At 36.3% G+C, this 24,262-nt stretch overlaps 1 protein-coding gene across 1 annotated transcript in view; it reads left to right on the forward strand.

Moving 5' to 3' along the window:
- LOC132908332 (netrin-B-like) overlaps positions 1 to 24,262 on the forward strand; it is a 111,973-nt gene that overhangs the window by 45,835 nt on the left and 41,876 nt on the right. Inside the window, exon 2 of the mRNA XM_060962271.1 lies at positions 14,947 to 15,135. Within this exon, the coding sequence (XP_060818254.1) occupies positions 14,947 to 15,135 (189 nt within the window). The remainder of the gene's footprint in view (positions 1 to 14,946; positions 15,136 to 24,262) is intronic.

Below are 24,262 nucleotides of genomic sequence, written 5' to 3' on the forward strand. Positions count from 1 at the left end.
AGCATATGTATGTAGCAGAAATATTAAAGAAAAGGTATTGTTTGTTCACGTGTAATTCAAGCGAAACCTCTATACAGAGGTAGTTTAAGTTTAAATTAAGCCGTGCAAATCCGTGGCGACAAACGCGAAGAACGCGTAAAATCGCGTGGCTACGACGCGACGATAAAACGACGTCGCGTCAACGGGATGGTTGTTTTCATCGTAAACAATGTTCACCGTAGCATGTTTCAAATATAATACATCCTACGAGAAGTCGGCGCGGTACTCTTTTTTCTCTCGTCACGGACACGACGGAAACATTATGAATGACAGTGTCAGGGATGCATATTAATTAGGAAGCCGATAAAACTGATAGGCGCACGTATGCGCGTAAAACGGTCGTTTCGGCATATTCGTAGGCCGTATCGCGGGTGGGCATGGGTTCGTTTATATTCGTAGGCTGTTGTTCGACATTTTATTGCGAGAACGAACGCGTGTAGTAGGCGGACGTGCGCGCGCGTACGCGCTCGTCGCGTCGCGTCGCTTCGTCGTCTCGGTATGCATTTCGGCATGAAAACGCGGACGTGAACGGTACACGTAGGCGGTGTACGGCAACGTATGCCATCGCAACTGCGCCTGTCTGTGATCCGCGCGGATAAAGAGAGGTGTCCAATGATGCACTTCCCCTCCGTCGTGCACTTAGCGCCCCGGCAAAATGATTTATTCGACGTTTACTCAAGGTCTTTAACTCTCATTAAAATAACCGACAGCCTAGCCGGTTCGCTCCTTTCCTTTCTCTTCTTTTCTTCTTCTTCTTTCTTTCTTTTTGCGTCCTCTGCTCCTTATTCGTTTTTCCCTTCAGGTTCGGAAGGACTCCCTCGGGGGTTGGGAACAGCTACCATCAGGAGCGCGCGAAATTTTTGCTTTTTACCTCGTCGCGCGTCGCGTCGTCCGGTGGAGATCAGCTTAAAGCGATCCTTGTTCATGTACGCTTGGTCATATATCCTTATTTCGCGGACGAAAACCCACGCTCACTTTGATACACATTTTCTTCATAGAAGGAAATTGATAAAAAATTATTCATAGTAACTATGTCTCGAATAAGAATGTTGCTTTATGCGCGTGGCTATTTTTACTTGTATTTTCAATCGACCGATTAGCCGAACGTTTATCGTTACGATGTCGTAAGATTATTATTATAAATTATTATTATTATATTTTTATAATTATTATTATAAGTATATTATATTATATTATTACAAATATAACAATTATTGTTATTATTATAAAATATTAATGCGTTTCGAAAATTGCTTGGTATACGATAACGTAATATATACATATAATCAAATGTGTTTACTAGGTATGAAAAAAAATGGAAAGTCAAACACATTTACTGGTATTCCTTTTGATTTTAGTGTACGCACATTTTATAACATAAGATTTTCATATCGAATTCACAAGAATTTACCTGATTAGATATAAACATTATTCGATATTCGAAGTCGAAGAAACGCTGAATGAATTCTTACATCGATGCTATGGTATTTTGTCAGGGTAAGATATGGATCAATTACTGCAGCTACATATACATATTTCAATAACGAATATTGTATCCCCTAGTGAGAGCAGCAGCGTCACGATTTATTTTTCATGCAATAGCGGGTATCAATATGGAAGCAATATTCCCGTTATATCGGGAGCAAAAAAAAAAAAAAAAAAAAAAAAAGAAAGAAAAAAGAACGCATATTTCACATCGACGTTGAAATAATTGACGACCGACGTATTCCTCCATTTCCATATTTTAAATTGTATTCACTGACATGCCTTAAATGACCTCGTTTTAATTATTATTCCAATAGGTTGAGAGAAATTAACTAGAAACAGAAATCAAACGGTAACGAAATTTCAGGGGGATTTTATTTGCCATTATTTGCCTCTGGTGAAACGCGAAGGGCGTAGCTACGACGAGTTGACTGCTCGATTTAACCCTCCCACCCCCCAATAAATTTCCAGCGCGTTCGCATTAGGCTCGTATGTCTGCCAGCAGGCAGGCTGCGAGAGTAAAGTGTGTCTCGAAATTAGTTGCTTAATTAAAGCTCCCTGGAGACTACTTTCCAACGGAGAAGCTTGTAAGCGTACCCAGAGCAAGCCCCTTCCCTCTCTGGCATTGGCATCACTGCTATCGATTCCTTGCTCCCCCTATTTTTTGTCCATTGCCTGATTCAATCTCGGAGGATAAATGGACGAATGCCAAGAATTCTCGATTGATCGTTTCGATTTCCAGCTTATCCGTATCGACGAATAGCCACCATGTAGATATCGTATTATATCTATATACCTACCGAATATACTACGATTCTCTCAACTTTTGCCTGCGTATCTGTACCTATTCGTATTTTCGAAGCTATCGCGTTCAACACGTTCGTGTTTTTTCACGTGTTTTTTTTATAAACATGACGATGTTTCTCTGAAAAAATATTCAACATAGACGCGTCATATAACGGTAATTGCGTTAGAAACGTGGTACTTCAGATTTTCCAATCAGGTGAACATTGGCTGTCTTCGAAAGCCCTTGTTCACGATTACATGTACCTACCTGTAACAAACTACACAAGCGAACGAGTGTATACGTGCGCAGGCAAAGCACTTCTACGATCATGGATTCTTACACAAGCATTCCTACCCTCGAATTATAACACGCGGATTGTGTTACACTGCGATAGCTTCGCAGGACTTACAATCTTAGATGGCGTATAAACGACGCGGTGTGGTACGTCGCATTGTAAAACGTCACTCGACGATGTGTGCTTAGGTTACGTGAAGTAGAGAAGCGTGTTTGACTATTTCTAGAGAGCTGACAGAGAAAACAAAGGTACGGAGGAGAGATACTTACATGGGCGAGCGCGTACACTGGACTTTGATTCTCAATGCCAAACAAAACAAAACTTCTTAAACCACGGAATCGTACGATTCTCGACATTGAGATCGTCGATCGTAATTTTAAGGCAACCAAAATATTTATTTTGTTGAGTTAGAAGGATAATGTCGTTCGAATTGTGATTATTAAAGCACATGTGTAGTTTATAATAATATAATATTTATTTGGTATATGTAGAACGTGCAGGAAATCTATATAAAACCATCCAGTTATGATTCTAAACTTTATAAATATACTTATTGTGTAAAACGTTGTTTTTTAAATACCTTCGTAGTTACTGTAAAAAAAAACAAAACTGCATTTATAAGTTGTCTTCGTTGGAAAAAAGAAAAAAAAGATATACATATATATATATATATATATATATATATAGAATAGTTGCCAAAATGGTATTCACGCGATTCCTGCCTCGTGCCGACTTCTAACGCGCTCCTGCCACGTGTCGATTTGTTGGTGTGACTGTGGTTGTGGCTGTGACAGTGGTTGTGGCTCCTCGAGATAAGAAAAGGAGGACATTGTAGGAATAAGTAAAAGACGAAGGAGTTAAGTAACGCCGAACCGATCGCATGGCTGTGACGTGGCTCTTCCTGGTCATCGTTCGATCCGCCAGTGTCAAGCCAAATAAAATGTCTTTTTACATCTGTTCATATACACTTTCATATAGATCTCCCCTATTATATTATACGAAAAAGCCCTATAGGTATGTATATTTAGAGACAACCAATCCAAGTGTAACGTTCGTTCCTGTTTAGGCGCAGTTACATTATAACGCTAGCTAAGTAAGCGACATTTTACATAATACTGTAATTCTGACCATTTACATGTTAATATTAAAATTACGTATGCTTCCACTCCGCGTTCCACACACCTTGGAATGGGTAATATAGGCTGGTATTTAAATTTGTTAAGAGTGGAATATTTTATCGAAATTACAGGGAAATTCGCTTCCGCGTTACACGCATCTGAACTTAAGGGAAAATAGCGGACGCCAGTTATGTTAAACTCAAATTGCAGCCGTACGTTGTCATAGTACATATTATCATAAACGGTTGTTAAAAGGTTACCGAGAGTTAGGTTAATGGACATTAAGGATGTTTTATTTAAAATCAGTTCCATAGTTATGAACATGTAAAATTGATAACCAGTGCTTTATTTTGAAATAGAAAATTTAATCAATCAGGAAACTTTTTCACTAACTTGAATACTTCATCGAGAATGTCTTATTACAGGAAAGTATGCATATCTTCGTGTCGTTCAAAAATCATAGTCGTTAACTACGTATGTAGATTAAGGAATAAGAAAAGTGAAAATGTTACCATTAAGCATTATTCTTTAAAATTTAACTTAATATTTATGCTCATTTATGCTATCTTTACATTGTAAACGTATTTTTGGAAATAGTATCGTCGATTTGTTAAATGGGTTTTCGCAGGATGAAATTGAATTTACAAGATGTGGATCGATGAATTTAATATGTAAAAGGTCATTTGTTTGATAGAATAATAGTGTTTCAAGATGAAAATGGCACTTTTTGTTGCCAACTTGGTCACGTGGTCTGGTGACGGAGTGAAGATCTTTGGAATTGAATCGAAGCGGTTGTTCCGCGAGGAACACGAGCCAATTGTAGATTCCAGACCATTTAATCGACTGATTTTTTGGGATCATACGGTGAAGGTTGGCCCATAGAATGGCAGAATAAAGTGTACGTCGATTCACCCTCGCTTTGTGTCAATGTTCCGTGGAATGGCCTTGTTATTTTTTACTACGTACCTTGGGGTTTACTACTGGTCCGCCAGTTTTGCACCATCCTCGGAGATAAGAAAAGAAATAAAGTAACGGATTTACGATCTCGAAGCAGATAATCCGGCGACGGTTTGATCGTAAGAAGGTTTCCTGATCTTGAATAAAAACTTACGAATCTGCGCTAGGCAATAGGAATGTTTAAATTAACACGCTTCTCGATTCAGTAGTAACCGATAGACATTTGAAGTGCAAACATCGCGTTAAATATATTTTGAACGTAAAATGAGATGAATTATAATGGAAAGGTGGAGGTTCTATCGTTTGATCCTTGACTTGAAAGAAACAATAGTCGCAATATAAATCACGTTATTAATAAATTTTGTTCCCGTGCATGTTCTGTAAACCAAGCCGGACTTTTCGGAATTTTGTGTTGCATTAAAAATAAAATTGGTAATTTTACTTTCTTGTAGATACAAAGTTACTCCAAGTTAAAAAATTTAGAAAATAACTATTAAATATTTACGGTAACTCGAAGCGAATATAGCTGAATAGTAGAATCTAGCTTTGCAATATCATCCACGAATTAAAAATTCATTTTTTTATTTATCACAATATAAAAAATTGTTTGAACGTGTATCAGATCGAACAGGTTCGAAAACCGTTTTAGTGTTTCAGACGTTTAGTGAGCAGACGTTGCTAGAGAGAGAGAGAGAGAGAGAGAGAGAGACGACCGATATATTTTGCAAGGTACGAAGTGTTTGTCCCTGTCGAATAAACAACTTCTTGACGTAATATAAGTCCAGGGAGAAGAGCCGTAATGGCGGCGGATAGCAAAGTCGTTCCACTTCGCATACCTCTCGCGTGGAATACATTTGCAGTAAGTGCTTGGAGCTAGTAGCAACGACGGTACGCGACTGATGACGACATAAACAAACACGTGTCTCAAGATGAGACCATTTGTAATGAGAATGGCGAACAACCGACGCTGGTCTGTGCATAGCGTCGTTTATAGCGTTACTTCTAGCAGTTCTAGTACCCATTATCGAATCAGCTACGAAAGAAGTCGTTGTAATTCACACCCCTTTCTTCCATCTGCCTTCCAGGCTACACTTCGTTCCCCGATGCCCCGCAATCGTATATTTTCCATTCTATCTTTATCATATCTTCCGTTTCGTGCTTTATTTAATGAGCAGTCTCTCGTTGAAATTTCTTGTTCGCCTTGACGAGTTGATGGCGATTTCCTATGCATTCCAGCGTTAATAATAATTGAAAACAAAAAAGGACGTCTTTTCGATGACTAAATCTAGAATCTGAAATCTAAGATTTAAATCGCAATACGTTAATAAATAGATATTCGGCAGCACGAGAAACTTTGGAGTTGCCAAAAATACGTTTTAAAAAACTTGCCAAAAATTCGTTCTATTAACAGCAAAACTTATTATGTGACATTCGATTAACTGTGTGACATTGCATTTAAAGAGAGTGAAAAATTGTACGTACTTTTACGGTTTAGCTGTTTCTCTAATATTAATAATATCGGTGAATCTAAAACTAATTTAAAAATGAAGAATATAAGAAATTTGCAAATAATAGATGTACGATTATAATCGTGCAAGTTTGTGTAATTATATAGTTTTAAATTTTAACATAATATATTGGCATATAAGTAAAACGATAAAAATGACAAACAATTGACAATTTTTTCACGGTAAATAAAAATGTAACAAGCTGTCGAAATTATGTATATAATCGATTCTCGTTTTAGTTTAGTTTCATAGATTATTATGATGCGATTAGAAAATGTTACCTCGAAATTTTCATTTTGCACTCTTTCTTCTCAAACAGACCGGCACGTGAAAATTTCAGTAGATCCGTTTTCACGCGTGCCGTTGCTCATTAACGTCGAGAGCCGCGCAACGGCGTTAACGGCTTGTTAGCGTTTTGCAAGCGATGTCACGATAGGCGTGCCGTGATAATTTATTGGCTCGTAAATTTACGCTTTCCCGAATATACAGGATACAGGCACGTGTTTACTCGACGTCGACGTGCTATATCTGTCCATGGCTGATCTTTCCGATGATAGACAGCGATGCAGCTTCCGCGACCGATTTGTCGGATGAGTGTTATATGGAGACATTATGTCGACGGAATTTGTCGGAAGGAATTCACTGCTGAATACGCGATTCGCCACTAATACACGATTCACTCGATGTAATTGAAATTCTAGTTTCTATAAATGTAAATACGATTGACAAGCTCTTGGCATTCGAAAAAGTTTAAGTTTTCGAATCAGATTGTTGGATATGTCAATCGACGTTCCAAAAAAGTATAAACAGACCGTTTGAATTGTTAAAAAGTTATTATTACACAGTGAGCTGTACCAATTATACAGGGTATCCCAATATTGATGGTACAATCTGGAGGATGTGATTGTACATGAGAAAATAAATCGAATATACGGAATAAATTTCTTTTATTTGAGGTTTCGTTTTCGAAAAAATCGACTTTGAATTTCCTTCGAGTACGCATGCACTTTACTATGACTTGTCAAACGGCTCTCGATACAAAATATTATTTACTTTATCCATTTATGTAGAAATGTACATATTAAATCAAGAATTTATTCCGAATACAACACAAGTCTTCCACAAGCAAAAGCGAGGATCATTTCGGCGTTCGAAGAACTAAAAGCGGAAAGTATATTAGAAAGCGTGCACGAAAATTTAATTCGGAGATACTCCTGTGTATGCAGTTCGGTCGCCAGCATTTTCAACATTTTTTGCAGATCTTAAAAATTACATGCTTTATTATTATTCATAAATCTACAAGATATGGTTTGTCCACCACGATATGTCAAACAATTCCCAAAATCTCTAATTTCATCAATTCCGAGATGGTTGTTAACTGTTAAATATAGAAAGTACCAATGGGAAGGCTTATAAGGTCTTAGTATACGTAATAACGTATCTCCATTCTTTGTTATGTTTTCATGTAAATATAAATAGATGTATTTACTTTTACGTTACATTTGTAACGTTATATTTTGTATTTATTACCTTTCTTCTTAACAAGTTTAATAACGTTCATTAATTTTGTTTTACAAGTTTAAGTTTACAAGTTTAACAATTTCTAGAAACGTATCTTTAGCAACTTTAGTTATTCACTATAAAACAACATTTTATATCAAAAAGATAATCGTACCTACCGTTTTTGTTTCTGTAATGTATTTTTGTAATTTTGCAATGAATTTTTTGTAACTGACTGTACATATGAGATTGTTTGGTTAAATTTAGTAACAAGTAAAGAAAGATTTATTTTTATTGTCACCATAATATCGTTCCGCTTGAGTCAGTGATCATTTTAGAAGTACTATTTATTGGTCTGTTACCGAAATTTTAAAAAGATTTGAAGGATGTCGCGATTATTATTTTAGTTTGGTTAGCATGATGAGCATGAATAAGGAGTTATGAAAGTTTCAAATGTGGTTTGTTATCTTAAGCAAGATCCAAGATCCATTATTTTTAATTTTAAGTTATATTTCACAAAAAAAGTACAAGGAAAAAATATGTAACATTAAATAAGAGATTCAATCAGACTTGAGATTATTTCCTCTTAATGAAGAGGAAATATATAATGATAGGCGATGAAAGTGTGCGAACCAATTTCAGAATATCGTATAACTTATGCATGTATGTATTATAATACGTGCGTGTGGAAACTGCCTTTAGAAATGTAATTATTGACCGGGATTTACGCAACTGATTTTTTGAGACTGACTGAGAGTTCCGAAATTAAATAATAATTTTATCGAAGATATTTCAGACTTTCCGGCATTTATTACATAAGAAAGTAAATTTTATTTTCCTATTTTGTACCGTTTATAGATATATGTACATCAAATCATTTCAATAATTTTTTGGAAATTGTAATATAAATTATTATTTCGTGCTACAGAATTTGTATGCTACAGAATTGGGTTGAGTTTTCTCGGAATTATTATAAAATATATTGAGAAATGTTAAAATAAATCGATAATACCTAAATATCGGTATATTTTAAAAATATCGTAAAATATTACAAAATATTTATGAAACATTCTGTAGAATGCATTTGCGCTTCACGAAGAAAAGTGCGTGGGTTACGTATATACCTATATCCGAAAAATATAGAAATATCCGATTTTTATCTGTTTTTCATTAACAGGTCGTATACGTATATACCTTCTAGAAGAATTCAGATGCTAACAAAGAAACAATTTCGAATTTTATCAACTAGATTTTTCCACCGCAATACAAAAAGTACGATGAATATTTTTTCAGGAGTATACGGTATACATTTTTACTGCGTATGATAAAAAGATACAAGTTTATAATTGAAAAATGATTTTTTTTAAAGAATAGATTATGTAGTAAACAATAAAATCTGTTCGCTTGACTTGTCTGTTAAAACTACACCGTAACGAAACTCACGTGAGATCTGAAAGCGTGAAATCACGTTAGAAGGCTTATAGGATTACGGGAATTAAAATTGGACCACTGCCGCTGTTGCCTTTAGCGAAGACCAACATGTTTGTTCAACTTCAACAAATGTCTAGCTGGATATTCTTTGATATTTGTCTTATCACATATCTGCAGAAATTAAAAAGATTTACCTTGGTATCTTCGTAATTCGTATTTTTATTATTATTCTTATTGTTATCGTAAGTGCAACATTGTATTTTGTCATGAATTAATATTACATATATTCCATTTATATATATTATATATATTATATTTATATATATTATAATATATTATTACTTAAAATGTCAGGTGAATGTAATACAAAGCGAGATATATAGTATTATGAAAATCGCAACATTTTTTGAGTTCTAAAAGTTCATCCTCGATTCTTTTTAAGTTTAGATTTATATAAGAAATACATATAATCGAGTAACGTTTTCAACGCGATGTATTAGGTCCGCAGAACTAACAGCAAATTAAAAATTATCACTTTACCGAAAAAGACAAATTTAATATTTAACGGGAGGTTTCACAGAAGTTTGAAAAGATAGTCTAATGAAAAGCTAATTCAATATCTGGATCGTCTATTTGAATTGCCTGGAATCGTTCGATCGTAAGAGGTTTCGAATGGAATTTCGTTTAGTCGGCAACCGAAACGATTCCCATTAAATTTAATCTCGTTAGCGGAGAGCGGAGACCCAGGACAACATGACGCATCATGTAGTTCACAGAGCGGCTACTAGACACCGAAACGTTAGGAGATCTATCCTTCTGGCATTCAAAGACAGTCCTCCGAACCTAACCAGGTATCATCAGCTTCAGAGAAGTTCAACGTTGATTGCCAGCTGTATCGATAAGATCTGATACAGACACTCGAGTTTTCAAAGGCTGCGAAAGGTCACGAACCCTTCTCGGCCGTGTCGGCCGTGTGCATCGTGATACTTTACGCGATCCATTCGCGGTCAGTAGCCAAGGTTCCGCGAATCCGTTTCATGGTAACTTTCGTAACCGAACCGTTAGGCTGTTTTATTTTAACCAAATAACCCCATTTCTTAAAGAACATCGGTTCTCCATACCGAGAGGAGAATACGTATTATATATCACGAGCCACGTTCAAGCTTACTTAACGACCAGAAAATGTATCACGATGCTTTCCTACGTTCGTAGATAAAAATAAAGAAATTTTCTTTATTTCGAACGTGCTGCGGTGATTCGATTTTACCTCTGTTATACATGAATTATATATATATATATATAATTATATTATACATACATATATACACATACACATACATTTCTTGATATATTTTATATAATATATGTACGTTACATATGTGTGTGTCACGATCGTAATAACATTATGTAGGACTTGCATTAAACACTCTTTATTTGAGATTGTTTCTTCCAAGATACTGTTGAGTCCACTGAATCGTCCGTAGTGGGAAAGCATGTGTTCTGAAATTACCAAAAGATAATAGGCGATATAGTAACTTAAAGAAAAAGTAAAACGTTATCTCGAAATACTTGCTCCTGCATCGATTAGGGTCGTATAGTTTCACCATAGACCGAGATACAACCGTTTTCGGTCAGCGACTATAGTGTTTTCCTCCATAGTTTGAAAAAGTTTGGAGCGAATAAAGTCAAGGCGTACATCTTCTCTTATCAGGACGAATGTCCTTTCCTCGTTCATTAGAGAATCGTTATTGCTTTAAACAAGACAGTGTAATTCAATTAATTAACTTTTACGCGTATATGTGCACATTTGCATAAGCACAGACACATATACATACGAGGAAGAAGGCAATGGGATCCAGAAAGAACCGGATAATTTTTAAGATGTCCCAACCCAAGATGTTTGATGGAGAGATAACGAACAGTGAAAAGATTCTTTGGGAATCTTTGTGAAAAGAAAAGTCTTAAAATGGAGTAGCTTGTATCAATTAATTTCGGAAAGGAATGTTATGCATATTTAAAATGGGTACTTTAGAAAGGTAAAAATATGTTATGATAGATCAGGATGACAATACATACATATATTAACAGAGTAAATATAACATTTAAATATAAGGTAGTTTTCTTTGGTTTGTATATATATTTACGTACTATAATTACATATAATTAATTTATATTTTTTTAATAATATAAATTTTTGAAACTAATTAGCAACCTAATAATGTACGCACGACCTCTTCTTTGTTCCAACAAAAGCGGTATGTGAAGGTGTCGTAATGCGTTTAAGATCACTAATTGCAGAGGCAACTGACTCGTATTGAAATTTGATGGAACCATGGTCCTCGACGTCTCTTACGACAATAGACCTCCCTTAGAAGCGATATGCCGGGAATGGCTGTAATTACTGCTCTATCATCTAAAAGCAATCACCAAGCGGTATTCGCTCGATCTAAGTGCGAAACAATGCACCGTTTGACCTAATTTATCACGAGAGTACCACGTCTGCAAGGAACAATACCTTTTGCTTTGAAAATCTTTATTACGTATCCATAATGGACCCGCAGCTGTCGAAGAACGATTTTAATTTCTGATTAACCATCGGGTTGTTAATTTCAAATTCATATACGAAGGATATACTTTTAATCAAATTAAATAAATAAGTAGTAATAATATAATACTTTATTAAATATGTATAATTCTGTTTTTCTCGGAACACCATCTGCTCTTGTTATATAGGATTTGCTATAGAGGTTTTTAAATTTATATTATTTCGTATAAAATCCAGTTGTTTATTTTAGTTCATAGATTGTTTTTGTTGTACCAAACTATTCTTAAATTATACAATGTTGCTTTACAGTGTACAATCATACGTCTAAAATAATTTGAGTATTCTAGTCAAGACTCAAAGAATCTTCAAAGATTTTTACATCCCTCTATGTCGGAAATTTGTTGAACAACGATTAGAGAAGATACATGCTTAAATCCGCATATAAGTAAATTACCTCGCAACTTCACCGCAGCTGTTTGTCTTAAAGAGTTATACAAATCTGATATTTTCGATTTCTAAACGCACTGTTACACGTTGACAACACGTGCAAAAAATTAAATACTGTCTCTTACGTACTTTGATCGAATAAAGCCTAGAACAGAAAAAATTCTGTTGCGAACAATAAAATACCTAACTGAAACGTAACCATGATACATGTATGTATCTACATTCTAAAGCAGATAAATTCTAAGTGATATCCGCCAACAAGGAGACACTTGCTAATGGCAATAAGTAATGTGTCTGAAGCCACGTTTGCACGCAATAATATGAAGAGCAGGAGAAACAGGAAAGTTCGCTATAAAGAATAGAGAATCGAGGCGTTTCGATTCGCATGGTCCGAGATTCAAGCTTGTAAATCTTTTTCTTCGGGGTAGTCGATAAATCTTAACGAGGCTAAAAGCATAACCCCGTTGGTTTCGAAGAGCAGAGGAAAATCCAGAAGACGTAGAACATCGATTATACGACGGTTAATCGCTAATTACAGCGATTGCCTCTACGAAAACAACCCGGGGCCTTAGCGTGGCCAGCCACAGCTTAATAACAGGAATCGATCAAGAAATTTCAGACGGTGGCTGAACAAGGTTATTAACTATCGAGAGGTTATTCGATCGATCCGCCACGCTACATTCCACGTGCGTTTAACGACTATACCAATATCTATACCTATACTTATACCTACACTTACACCTTTATCTTTATCCTCTACATCGAATCCCGTATCTCGTATCTCGTAGGTAATGGGATAAATATATCCCTGTGTAAAGCATCGGATTTCGGTTTTTCCACGCATCCTTAACGATAATATTTTTCCTGCCTTCCCGAGTTAATTGTGCAGTAAATGCTTAATTGTTAAGTAAATAACACATTTCTTCGTTAAAAGAGATCGAATTAAATTTAACGAAATATTTATTCGATAATCACATAGTTTTAACATTTTTTTAATTGTATATTTATCTATTTTTGAATGAAGATAAGAATTACGAATCGTACGTTAACATACGGTAACGTGTAAAAAACTGAGTTGGTTATTTAACTCGGTCATAAAACATGCCGAATCTTTTCTCGATTCACAGCTCGTAGCTCGTAGCTTGTAGTTCGTAACTGGAATGAGGCTGACAATCCAGACCATGAGGCGAAATTTCAGGACCATAAAAATCTATTTCGGTGTGAAGAAGCGTTAACGCGGATGTGAAGAAACATTAACGTGGATGTGAAGAGCTAGCTCAGCGGAAAGAAGCGCGTAACGATAGTGTCTCGCGTGAAAACGGAAAATAAGGCACGCTCAGTTTGGTTCGATACACGGATTATTGGGTCGAGTGGTTGTATACGAATAGTGCAAGAAGAATCGTTCAAATTGCAACTTCCCTACCGACGTTTCCCCGTTTGTCCTCTCCTCCTATTTTTCCTATTCGCTTGGTACCTCTCAATTATTCTGTTATTTTCAAGAAGTCACGAAGAACAACTGCGGAACGACGTGCTCGAGTAGAGAAAGCACGAGTCTTTTGGAGATACTTCTTGTTCGGTTCTCGAGAATTCAATGAACGGGTCGCTCTCGATATGGCGACACCGCGCCGTGACGCGCGGGACATTTCCGGCGAATCGGGGAAAAGAAGAAAGCGAAGGAAAATTGTCAACGCATACGAGACAAGACACTCTCCATCTCGTTCACGACTCTTTCTCTGCTTCTAATAAATACGCTTGAAATTCACTATTACGATAAACACAAGAATATTTCTTCTCCGATTCGTTAACTTCTCAAGAAACATGATGACATTATTGTGACATTGCGTTCTCGGTATACTAATACTATACATGTTTAAATTAAATGGAAATACGATTAATTCGTAATTTTTTGTAGAAATTGTAACTGCATATGTATATTTTTAAAGATTAGAATGATTTTATGTATTTTATGTATGTGGTTAAACGTTTGTTTCTATTTACTCTACATATTTTTACACATCTAATGTTCTCATAATAGATGCATAAATATTTGCAATCTACTTATTATTATGTAGTTTTTACTTTGTCCTGTCAGAAATAGTCGTTAACCATAATCTTTTCTCTCGTGAGTAAAGGAAACTTTGGTTATTGAGGGTTAAAGACACAAATTTGAATGTGCTATCCATTCTTCGCTGATATAATAATCGTTTTATCCTGCCATTTTTCCCCTGATTGTATCGTACCTTTATCTACAAGTAGAAAACGTTCACATTTCGCAAAGCGAAGTGTTTCTACATATATCGATTTCATTTAAAGTGTGTTATACCTAGAGGTTATACCTCGTATCCTAACCTAGATAACATATAAAGTACTGTTAATACATGATGCAGGTAGAATGTCCGAAAAAATTCATACACATGCTTTTTATTTTTTATAACTTCATTTATTCTAATTCCAAGCTATATTCTAAATAATAAATTGTTGTTTTGTAACGCATAAATTATGTTTTCGACTAATTGATCGTGAAATAATGGAATCCTAATGGAATAAATAGGGCACTTGGAGACATTTATTCCGATAAAATAGATCAACAATTGTACCATTTTTGTCAGTCTGCCGTTGATTTACCGTGTTTAATTCCTTTACCAAGATATTTGATATTACAGAAATATGGTCGGCATTTATTTACTCTTAGGGAGATTGCAAATTGAACGCGATTGCGTTGTTCCAATATCCACTTAATTGTAATACGAGGTTAAACTGTTTCGGAAAGCAAAATTGCTTCAGCAAAATGGAAGGACCGGTTAGTCATCTAATCGGACGTGTATCTGTTTCAGAGTGCAACTGCAATCTCCACGCAAGAAAGTGCAGATTCAACATGGAACTATACAAGCTGTCGGGTCGTGTCAGCGGAGGCGTTTGTCTGCAGTGCCGGCATTTTACAGCAGGAAGACACTGTCACTATTGTCGAGAAGGTTACTACAGGGATCCGGCGAGACCGATCCAACATCGTAAAGCCTGCAAACGTAAGTACTCTCCGACAGCCATGGATCACTGCTAATTTAAAATAGCTTGTTCCCACTGATCTATTAATCGGGGATTATTTGTTGCAATCGTTTGCATGTTCCTGGCACGTTCGTTCACCTCCTACAAATATTACGTTCTATGACCAGACATGTAAGAATACATTGATAGATCATTGTGGCAGGTCACACACTAATTTTTAAAAAGGTACAAGATAGTTCTCGGTATTAATAGAAACTAATTTAACACATAAATATAAAAATGAGAATCCGAATGACAGCTTATATCTACGAAAAAATTTAATCACAGTAGAGTATTTTACTACAGTTTAAATAAAGTACCTTACAGTAATTTTAGTTGTAATTAATAATTATGTATAGAAAAGATCTACATTCAGATAGCCAATAACGTCCAAATCTCTTCTACTTTACCTTCGTCACGGTACAAATATTCTCTACATGGATCAGATACGATTCCATTCAGCTAAACTGTCAATCGACACTGACGTGTGCGTTCGTGTCACAAGCGGAATCCAATTATGAATCCGTTATTACTATTAATTTCATCTGTTTTCCGGTACTGTTACAAAGTGGCAACCAACCGAGCACTGCTCCTCTGCTCCAATCTCGAGACATTCAATCTATGTCGGTTTGTCTAGGGCCAGAATCCATTGCGGGGATAACGATCTCTGAACGCAAGAAAGCACATCGGAACGTATTCATGCTCGCACGGTGGTACATGGTGCATGGTGCATGGTGCATGGTGCATGGTGCACCATCGTGCATCCAATATGTATACGTTCACGTACTACATTCCATTCGTGTGATTGGAACACGCTGGATTTGTTGTCTAGTCCTCCGCGACTATAAACCTTCCCCCGCACTTACTAAATTAACAACCGACCATGATCAGCAGTATAGTCATGGTCATTTCAACCCGCAGATCCTAATACAGGACTCGTCACAAGATCAGTGTTTTAGAGAATGGCAGAACTCTCATTCTCAGCACTCTAGGTTACTTTGCTTTGTTTTCATACTTTTATCATTTCGTGGAACGTACTCGTTCGAACGGTAATTTATTTATACGATATCAAAGAATTTCATTACATCTATCTATACGCGAGAGATGTTTATAATTGTTCTATCTGATGACAAAAATTTTTATAAAACCGATCAATTTTCATTCGACGATAGTCAACATACAGAGATCATTTTTTATAATATCGATTCAAGCTACCGGCTTAAAGTAAAAAAGTGAAAAAAATGTAATATACGTTTTTTTTGCTACGAGTATCTCGATTGTACTCTTCGTATAATACATATTTACATACGTATACGTATTCAGAGATCAATTTCTCAGTTAGAAAGAAGTTGCAACTTATTAAAATACTTAAGCGCAGCATGCGTAGAATCGCAGAATCCGTAGGAAGGAAGTTTCCTGGAATCAGAGCTTTGCAACGCATGTAATACGAATGCGATGAAATTTTTTTCAATGACAATGTACCGGTATTATGGTTACGAGCGGTCGATTCAGCATATAGCGTTTCACGTTGTCATGTTCGACACTGCATTCCATTAACATTATAAAATTTAACGAACCTTAAACCAGTTACCGGCACGTTAATTAGCTCCTGAAAGGGGTTGGTTCTCGTTGTTTCACGGTAAATTTAATTCGCACCGAAAGCCCGAGGTTACGTTTCACAGGAGAGAAATGAAATGACGGCCGTGGTGCGTCCCACGCAATCCGCGTCGATGGTGGCTTCTTCGCTCTGGGGACTAATTTATGAAAGTTCTACCATCCTAAGACGAGTTTAAATCTCCTTTTCGTGCCGAGGGCTCGCGGTGAATGTCGTGTCTCGTTGTTATCTTAACGGCTGCCATGGCTGCTAACGAGAATACAGACTGTTCGTTATCTTCGCGGCAAGAGCACGCGCAAGCCCTTGGCCCGACACTTGTGTTTTATATGCGAGCCAGAGACACTGCCAACTGATTGTGTGCACAAGGAAGCCACGATTGCGCCATATCTAAAACCATGAGTTGTTAATTCAGAACGCGTTTAATTACATTTAGTCTCTTTCCTCAGCCGTGTGTCTTTTCGTTCACTAGTTTTTAGAAAATAACAACTGTCTAAGCTATGCAGTAATTTCAGCTGTACACTTTTAGGAAAGCGTTCTCGAACGCGAATTTGGTAAAAATACGCAAGTAAGAGAAACCTTCCCGGGAAAAGGACAAATAAATAAAGGCAGGAGCGAGGAGTAAGATCGGTGGCACTTAGAGACGCAAACGGGCTGCCGCGACTTCCCTCGGAAAGAATATATTTTAAAAGAGGGAAAAATGAAGTGCAGTCAAGAGGGGATGCATCTCCGAAAGGCATTCGCCCCTTTTTCCACGTGCTCCGTGGCGTCACGTCGTCGCAACGTTGCATCGAGTATTCGTGCCATTTCCACGGTTAGTGAACTCCAAATGGCTCCCACAGCGAGCCCTCTCAATTTTGCGCTGGTAGTTTCCAGCACATGGAAAATACGGCCCTGTCGACTGCTACGTACTGTGTCAGGTCAGGCAACCGCTGCTCGTTTAGAGATTTCCACCGCGACGAACGACGACGGCGACGACGACGAGCCTCGCGCTCGCTTTCTCTCTCTCGCTCTCCGACCTTCTCTCCCTTCCATACTGCGTTTTGTTCACCTCTTTCTGCTCTGTCCTGCCCTCCTCTCCCATCACCTTTTCCGTCTCCCCCTTCCCTTCGTTCCAACAGGCACACACTGAATTGCTCGGGAAATTTGTTGCCTCGTCAACGAACTAACAGCCGTATCTAATGTCGTTGTGAGGTGACCCGTGGATGCTTGCCCACCTCGTGCGAACGCACGGAATCTTTTAAAATTGTCAGCCCACCAAAACGTATTGCAGCCGAGGGAACTTTTAGCGTTCCGTTTACCACCTGGCTAAAGCTTCCAGGTCGGTTCGCGATTTGGCGAACAGGAATTATGTGCGGTTTATCTCAATGAAGTGTTCGAATGATTTAGGTAAACCACTTGTTCTTGACAGCAATGCTACTAAACGCTAAGGCATCCGAGTGATAAAGATTAATTAGAATAACATGGCATTATTGTGCTTATATATTTTTATGTCTATTTTTGTAAATTTCTAAGTTGATATGTAATAATGTTCGCTTTTGCATCAAATTCAATTTTTTCTTCGATTTATGGCTACCACAATATATGTTATTTAATTTTAAACAGTTAACATTTTGTAATATCTTATTTTACCTTCTCGACGGCAGCAGTTCTTAAGAATGTTGTCGTCTAATTTTTTAGCAAAATAATTTTATGTTTCCTGCCATTCTTTTTCTATTGTTTTAAAAAGCTGATTTCAGCTTTCTAGTCTCTTTTTTCTTACTTTCTTCAGATAATCTCCTATGTATTTTATCGCAATACTTTCGAAAACTACGAAAGGAGAATAACTATAAACAATTAACATCGTGAAAAGAATATCTAGAGATTCATTTTCATATAACAGTATACAAGCGAATTTTCCTAAGAATGAAATATATTTTTTAGTTGTTAATATAAAACTAGTAACAATAAAATTGTATCCTAACGAAGAAACTGTATTTCATTAATACGTTTACTACAATAAGATGAGAAATAGTCGTAGACAATCTTTTTTCATTCTTTCGTTCTTTCCATTTTTCTTTCTTTCTCGCTCTCTCTCTCTCTCTCTCTCTTTTATATTTTTTTTATTTTTTTATTTTTTAGTTTTGATATCGCTCAGTATCGAATTGTCATGCTCCTCGTGAAGCAGCCTGTATGTGCACACTGCACACATTGGCTGGTAATATTAGAGGCTTCCCCTGTTTGTATAATACGCGTGGCCATACCGGAACGATACGTTCCAACTGTATCCTACCCCAAAAGCTTCAGCCTGTGTTTATTTTACACCCTCCAGCAAGGGTTGCCTCTCAAACAGAATCGGTCACTGAGACATTCGTGGTCTCCCTTCGGGCAACCTTACTGGCCCTTTGTCAAGTCTCCGAGTAGTCATTCGCACCAAAATTTTCTAAATTATCGATTTTTTTTATCACAAAATCGTTTCGATTTTATAGGTAAAAAGGTAACGAATTTAGTCACATGCATTGATAGTTCCTAGAAAATTTTTTCGTTTGTACAAAGAAATAAATATACATATGATCTTTCTATCTTTTTAATTAAAATACGTTGATAATAAAACACCGTTTGGAATTATCTTTTTCACGCGACAAATTATCAAATTACGAATTAAAAATATTCGTAAAACGTAATAAATATTTGTAATCAATACGTAATATAAATACAGAATTTTATGTTGTAATATTTTCAGTTTTTTTATTGACGTTTCATTTTATTACTATCTCTGTGGGATTCATATTTTTTATCATCTACCGATTTTTTATTTTCTATGAGTTTCTACTTACGATTTCATGATACGATTCAACACACTGTGTACATAAAATTCAAATGTCGTTGATCTTTATGTCACATTCACATATACGTACGTCGATCGAAGGAAAAAATATGGATATTATTTTACACTGAAACTCTGACCTTGCTATTTTATTTTAATTAAATGTCAGAGCGAAATTGCAACGGTGCTAATATCATACTTCGCTAGTTCATCAGACTTGTCATCAGCTACTGGCGATGGTCTTAGCTCGAAGCTTGTGAAAACCACAGTACACAGACGAAAAAGGTATAGTATCGTACACGTATACAGCAGTCGGAAGGTGCTTGAACCCGATATCAAGTGCAAAGCTTTCCTCGCATACTCAATACACGTAAGCATATTCATTATCCACCACTTAGTCGGGTCTTAAACCAGCGGTGCTTGCAGTGGGATCAGCACTATTAGTCTCTCACGTCCCCTCTTCCTCTTCCCTATTGACTCCCTTTACATTTTTTGTACCTCTATCTTTCAATGCCTTTTGCTATCATTTCTTTCTTCCAGTATTCTACCTCCTTTTCCTCCCACTCTTCAGGCATAGGTATTACCCCCTTTCTTTTCTTTCCAACCGATATTTTGTTCACTTGCTTTGTACTTCGATTCCCATATTTTCCTTCTTTATTGTTCTTTCTTCTTATACGTTCTTTCTAATATCTATATTATCTTCCATTTATACCAGGGTTTGTGTACCTTTGCCTGGCAATATTTACGCATGTATGCGTCGATCTATTGTTTTACAAAAATGAGATAATTTGCAAATGCAAATAATTAATTGATAAGTATATGTTGATAAATTCTCCATATATTAAATAAAATGTTTCGAGATTTCGTAAATCTCTTCGAGAAATTGTGAAACTTCAATTTAACTTGTGGAAACATTTACGGTATATGTACATATTGAAATCAAATAACGATAAATACAATAGAAAATCTAATAATTCACATATTGATCGAGAGGTACGACATAGGAAGGAACACTTAACCTTATTACACATAATAAGCCATGATATCGAGCATATGGAATTCTTTACAGTCTAAAATTCCAAACGAAATTATGAACTTAAAAGTTTTGACAATTCCCTAATAATTTTACGTATTGTAATACTAATAGACAGCTGTGTACATAACTATAAATATAACATTATACGCTATAACTATAAACATAATCAATTAACAATAATGCACAAGACAAATATTTGTGCATATATTAATGTTAATGTTTTCCAAACTCTACGTAAAACAACATGTAGTACAGTTCATAAATATCTGACAATTTATTGAATATATTTAAAAACAAGTCTTCATTATCAACGACGATCATTGATGCGATCCACGTGTTGAAAGTCTTGTTGACGTATATGTATGGTATGACATATTTTTGTAATAAGGGACATGTATTCCTTGCAGTTTTCTTTCTTGCATCGGTTAACTTGTTTCTTCCTGTGGAGAGTAGCAAAACGTACAGTAGGTATGATCGATCGTCTAGACGGGATAAAACGAGACAAAGAAATCAAGTGCACTCGAATCGGGCAGCCCTCGTTACCCTTTGTTCAGATAAATACACGATACGCATGTAATTACGCGCAAGCATCGAATTTCGTTTACGACCCATAAAAACGATTCTGTTTCCTTTGCTATAGAATATTTCAGCGTTTTTCCGAACGGAAATGAAATTAAAATGAATCGTGTTTATTCAACACATTAATCATAAAAGAATTTCGTTCTTCCCTAAAATACTCGATTGATCACTGATACAAAATTAAGCCCTACTCTTTATATCGACGTGTTTGTTTAATAAATAAATCAATAATAAGATATAATATAGATGGGTAGGCTCTTTATTTGCAAATTGAATATTGATTATCCGAATTAATGTAGGTATGTACATATTATATATTAGCTTTTCGCTATTTTAGAATCAAAAAGCAATTGACCATTATTTTCAGTATACATATTACCTATCTACCTACCGCTTTGGTAATATTATATCCGATTTTATGTTCGATAACTGTAATATTAACATAGAAAGCAATTTTATTACTTTACTGCTATTATATTACTTTTGCCAAATTTCAGCACGCAACAACACGATTCTTAATATTTACCTTCGTAGCGCGTTCAAATATTTTTCTTAAAACTTACTTTAACGCTGGCTAAGGTTCTTGTATTTATTGTACTCAATGAAATAATTATAAAAAGAATATTCGAAGAGTTGTGCTTATGTCAAACAATATAAATATTGCTTTTATATTGTTTGTACTTTTTAACACTTTCTTTGATCGCACTGTTTGTAATAAAATTATTTAACTACTATTTATTATTTGATAATATCGAGTTTCTATCAGCTTTTGATCGATGACAACAACTAGACTTCAAGGTAAATGGATAAGCTATTAACTAAAGTCGGCACTGGTAAATATTTGTACAAATTATGCTGGGATAGGATTTTCAGAGGTTTAGGAGGCTGCCGCGCCGCGCCACATCGCGCCACACCGCGTCATAAATGATCTCCCTAATCAGATTGAACCAATTATCCAATCTTGACAGGGGACTAAAACGAAATACACTGACGCAATACAAGATTTCGCATAATCATAAACTTCAGGAAAAACTATCGAGCGAATTAGTATTTGAATAAGATCAAAATCCTAAGCCCAATATCAATTTTGAAGGAAGATATCTTTTTAATAAAATTAAAGAAATACTTTGGCTAATAATACCATTAAATACTTGGACGTTTTCTGGTCTTAACCCTCATTAATCGTAGGATTATAAGTGAATTTATGGTATATATTGTTAATTTATATTATTACTACTATTAGTCTGTTAGCTTTATCCTGTATCTTACGCAAAAAAGACACACTAATTTAAATTAAATTCAAATATTCTAAAACTCTTGTGAATCACTTACGAATCAACGATATTAAAAATTAACGATATATATATAACATACTATTTCTTTTTATATTCTTTTTACATTTCTTGCAACATAACACGGTATCCTTTCTTCGATTAAAGAATGTATAAATTCGTATACTTTATGCAGGATTACAGAGTTTCACAGCATCTTTCTCAATAATGACAATATTGATGGAAAAATTTTACTTGATGTATGGTTCCACTCAATTTCTCTTTTAGACGATTTACCTATCCCTCTCACGACCATCGTGACGCGTCAAATAGAAAGAAAAACGTTTAGCAATTTCAGCCTGAATCAATGTACGAGAGATATTTCGGTTGACAACAGCTTTCCAGCTTCTATGTTATCATTTTTTCGACAGGCAGTATTAATTATAAACAATGGAACGTTTATGCGGATCGTAGATAAGATTGACAGTGAAAAGTTAGAGAATGGATTAACTGGAATGAACCATGGCTCGGTACACGATCCAAGGATTAATAGAAAGCTAGCTAACGCGCGATAACATTCTCTTTAATCACCGTAATGTAATCCTATCTATCACTTGAGGCAAGCCCGATCGTTCCTTATAAATTTGAACGTAAGTACACCTTTCACCTTGGTTCCTTTCCTAACGCAACGATCGGCCGATTGCGCAACGCGAGGACGAGGTTAACGTAAAAAGGGAAGAAGAAAAAGAAAGAGGAGGGGGGAAGATACACGGAGAAGAGAAAGAGAAGAATCGGGAGAATGTTCGCTTTATACACCTGGCAACAAGACATTCGGCCGGATGTAACCTTCGCGGTGTGTAACATTGGCAAAAGGAAGATAAAATCATAGAGAGGACGCGCAAAGGGTCGAGAAAAAGAAGAGAAAGGTAGCGAGATACAAGGGGAGTACGGAGTACAGAGTACCTGCAGCCGAGGTGCAACTTGCAGACTCACCTTTGTTTGAACACGCAGGACTCTTGTTTCTTCTCTTCCCTCTTCTTCTTTCGTCTTCTCTTCTTTCGTCTTTTCTCTCGCTCTTTCTCCCTTTCTCTTCTTCTCTGGGTACCTTTCGAGCTGCTCCATTCCTCCCTAACTGGCTGCATGCTTCTATGTTCTCGCGAGGCCGCGGCCAGTGCGCGCGCGAGTTTACGCGCGTACCCCGAGGGTTACGCGCGATTTATGTGTGCGCCTGTATACACGTTGAAATTTATACGCGTGGTATACACCCGGTGTCAGAGATACTTCTCTATCTGAAAAGCGTCTCCCGACCTGCTGCGCCGCCGACTAAGTATCGCCACGTCAGCTATTTTCGTTCTCCAAAAGAAAATCTTAAAGACTAAGACAGCCAACCACTGGCTCGACCAGCGGCTACTGACGACCGCGGTCATCGATCGTCGACTTTTGATGTTCTTTCTTTTTTTTAACGCTCCGACGTTACACCGATCTTACCTGTACACTTTGAATTCAATTTAAGAGCTTCAAGATATTCACACCCGATAAATGCGCGCGCATTCGAAAATTTGATTACGAGTTTTGCTTTCGAGGTTCATTTCCATATCGTCTATTCATCGAAGAATGAAACGGACTTTTTAAATGTATACTACCATGGAATGACGTTGCATTCAAAAGAGATATAAAACAAAGGTGTTGGTACCCGATGGAAATTGTTTTTTTCGGAAACAAGCTAAAAAATTATAGAAAAGTTCTTACTAAAATTTTTCTCTTTGCTTCAAGTGTATCGTATACATACTTAACTCTTTTGTCT

This window comes from Bombus pascuorum, chromosome 6, assembly GCF_905332965.1.
Source record: "Bombus pascuorum chromosome 6, iyBomPasc1.1, whole genome shotgun sequence".
Taxonomy (NCBI): Eukaryota; Metazoa; Arthropoda; class Insecta; order Hymenoptera; family Apidae; genus Bombus; species Bombus pascuorum.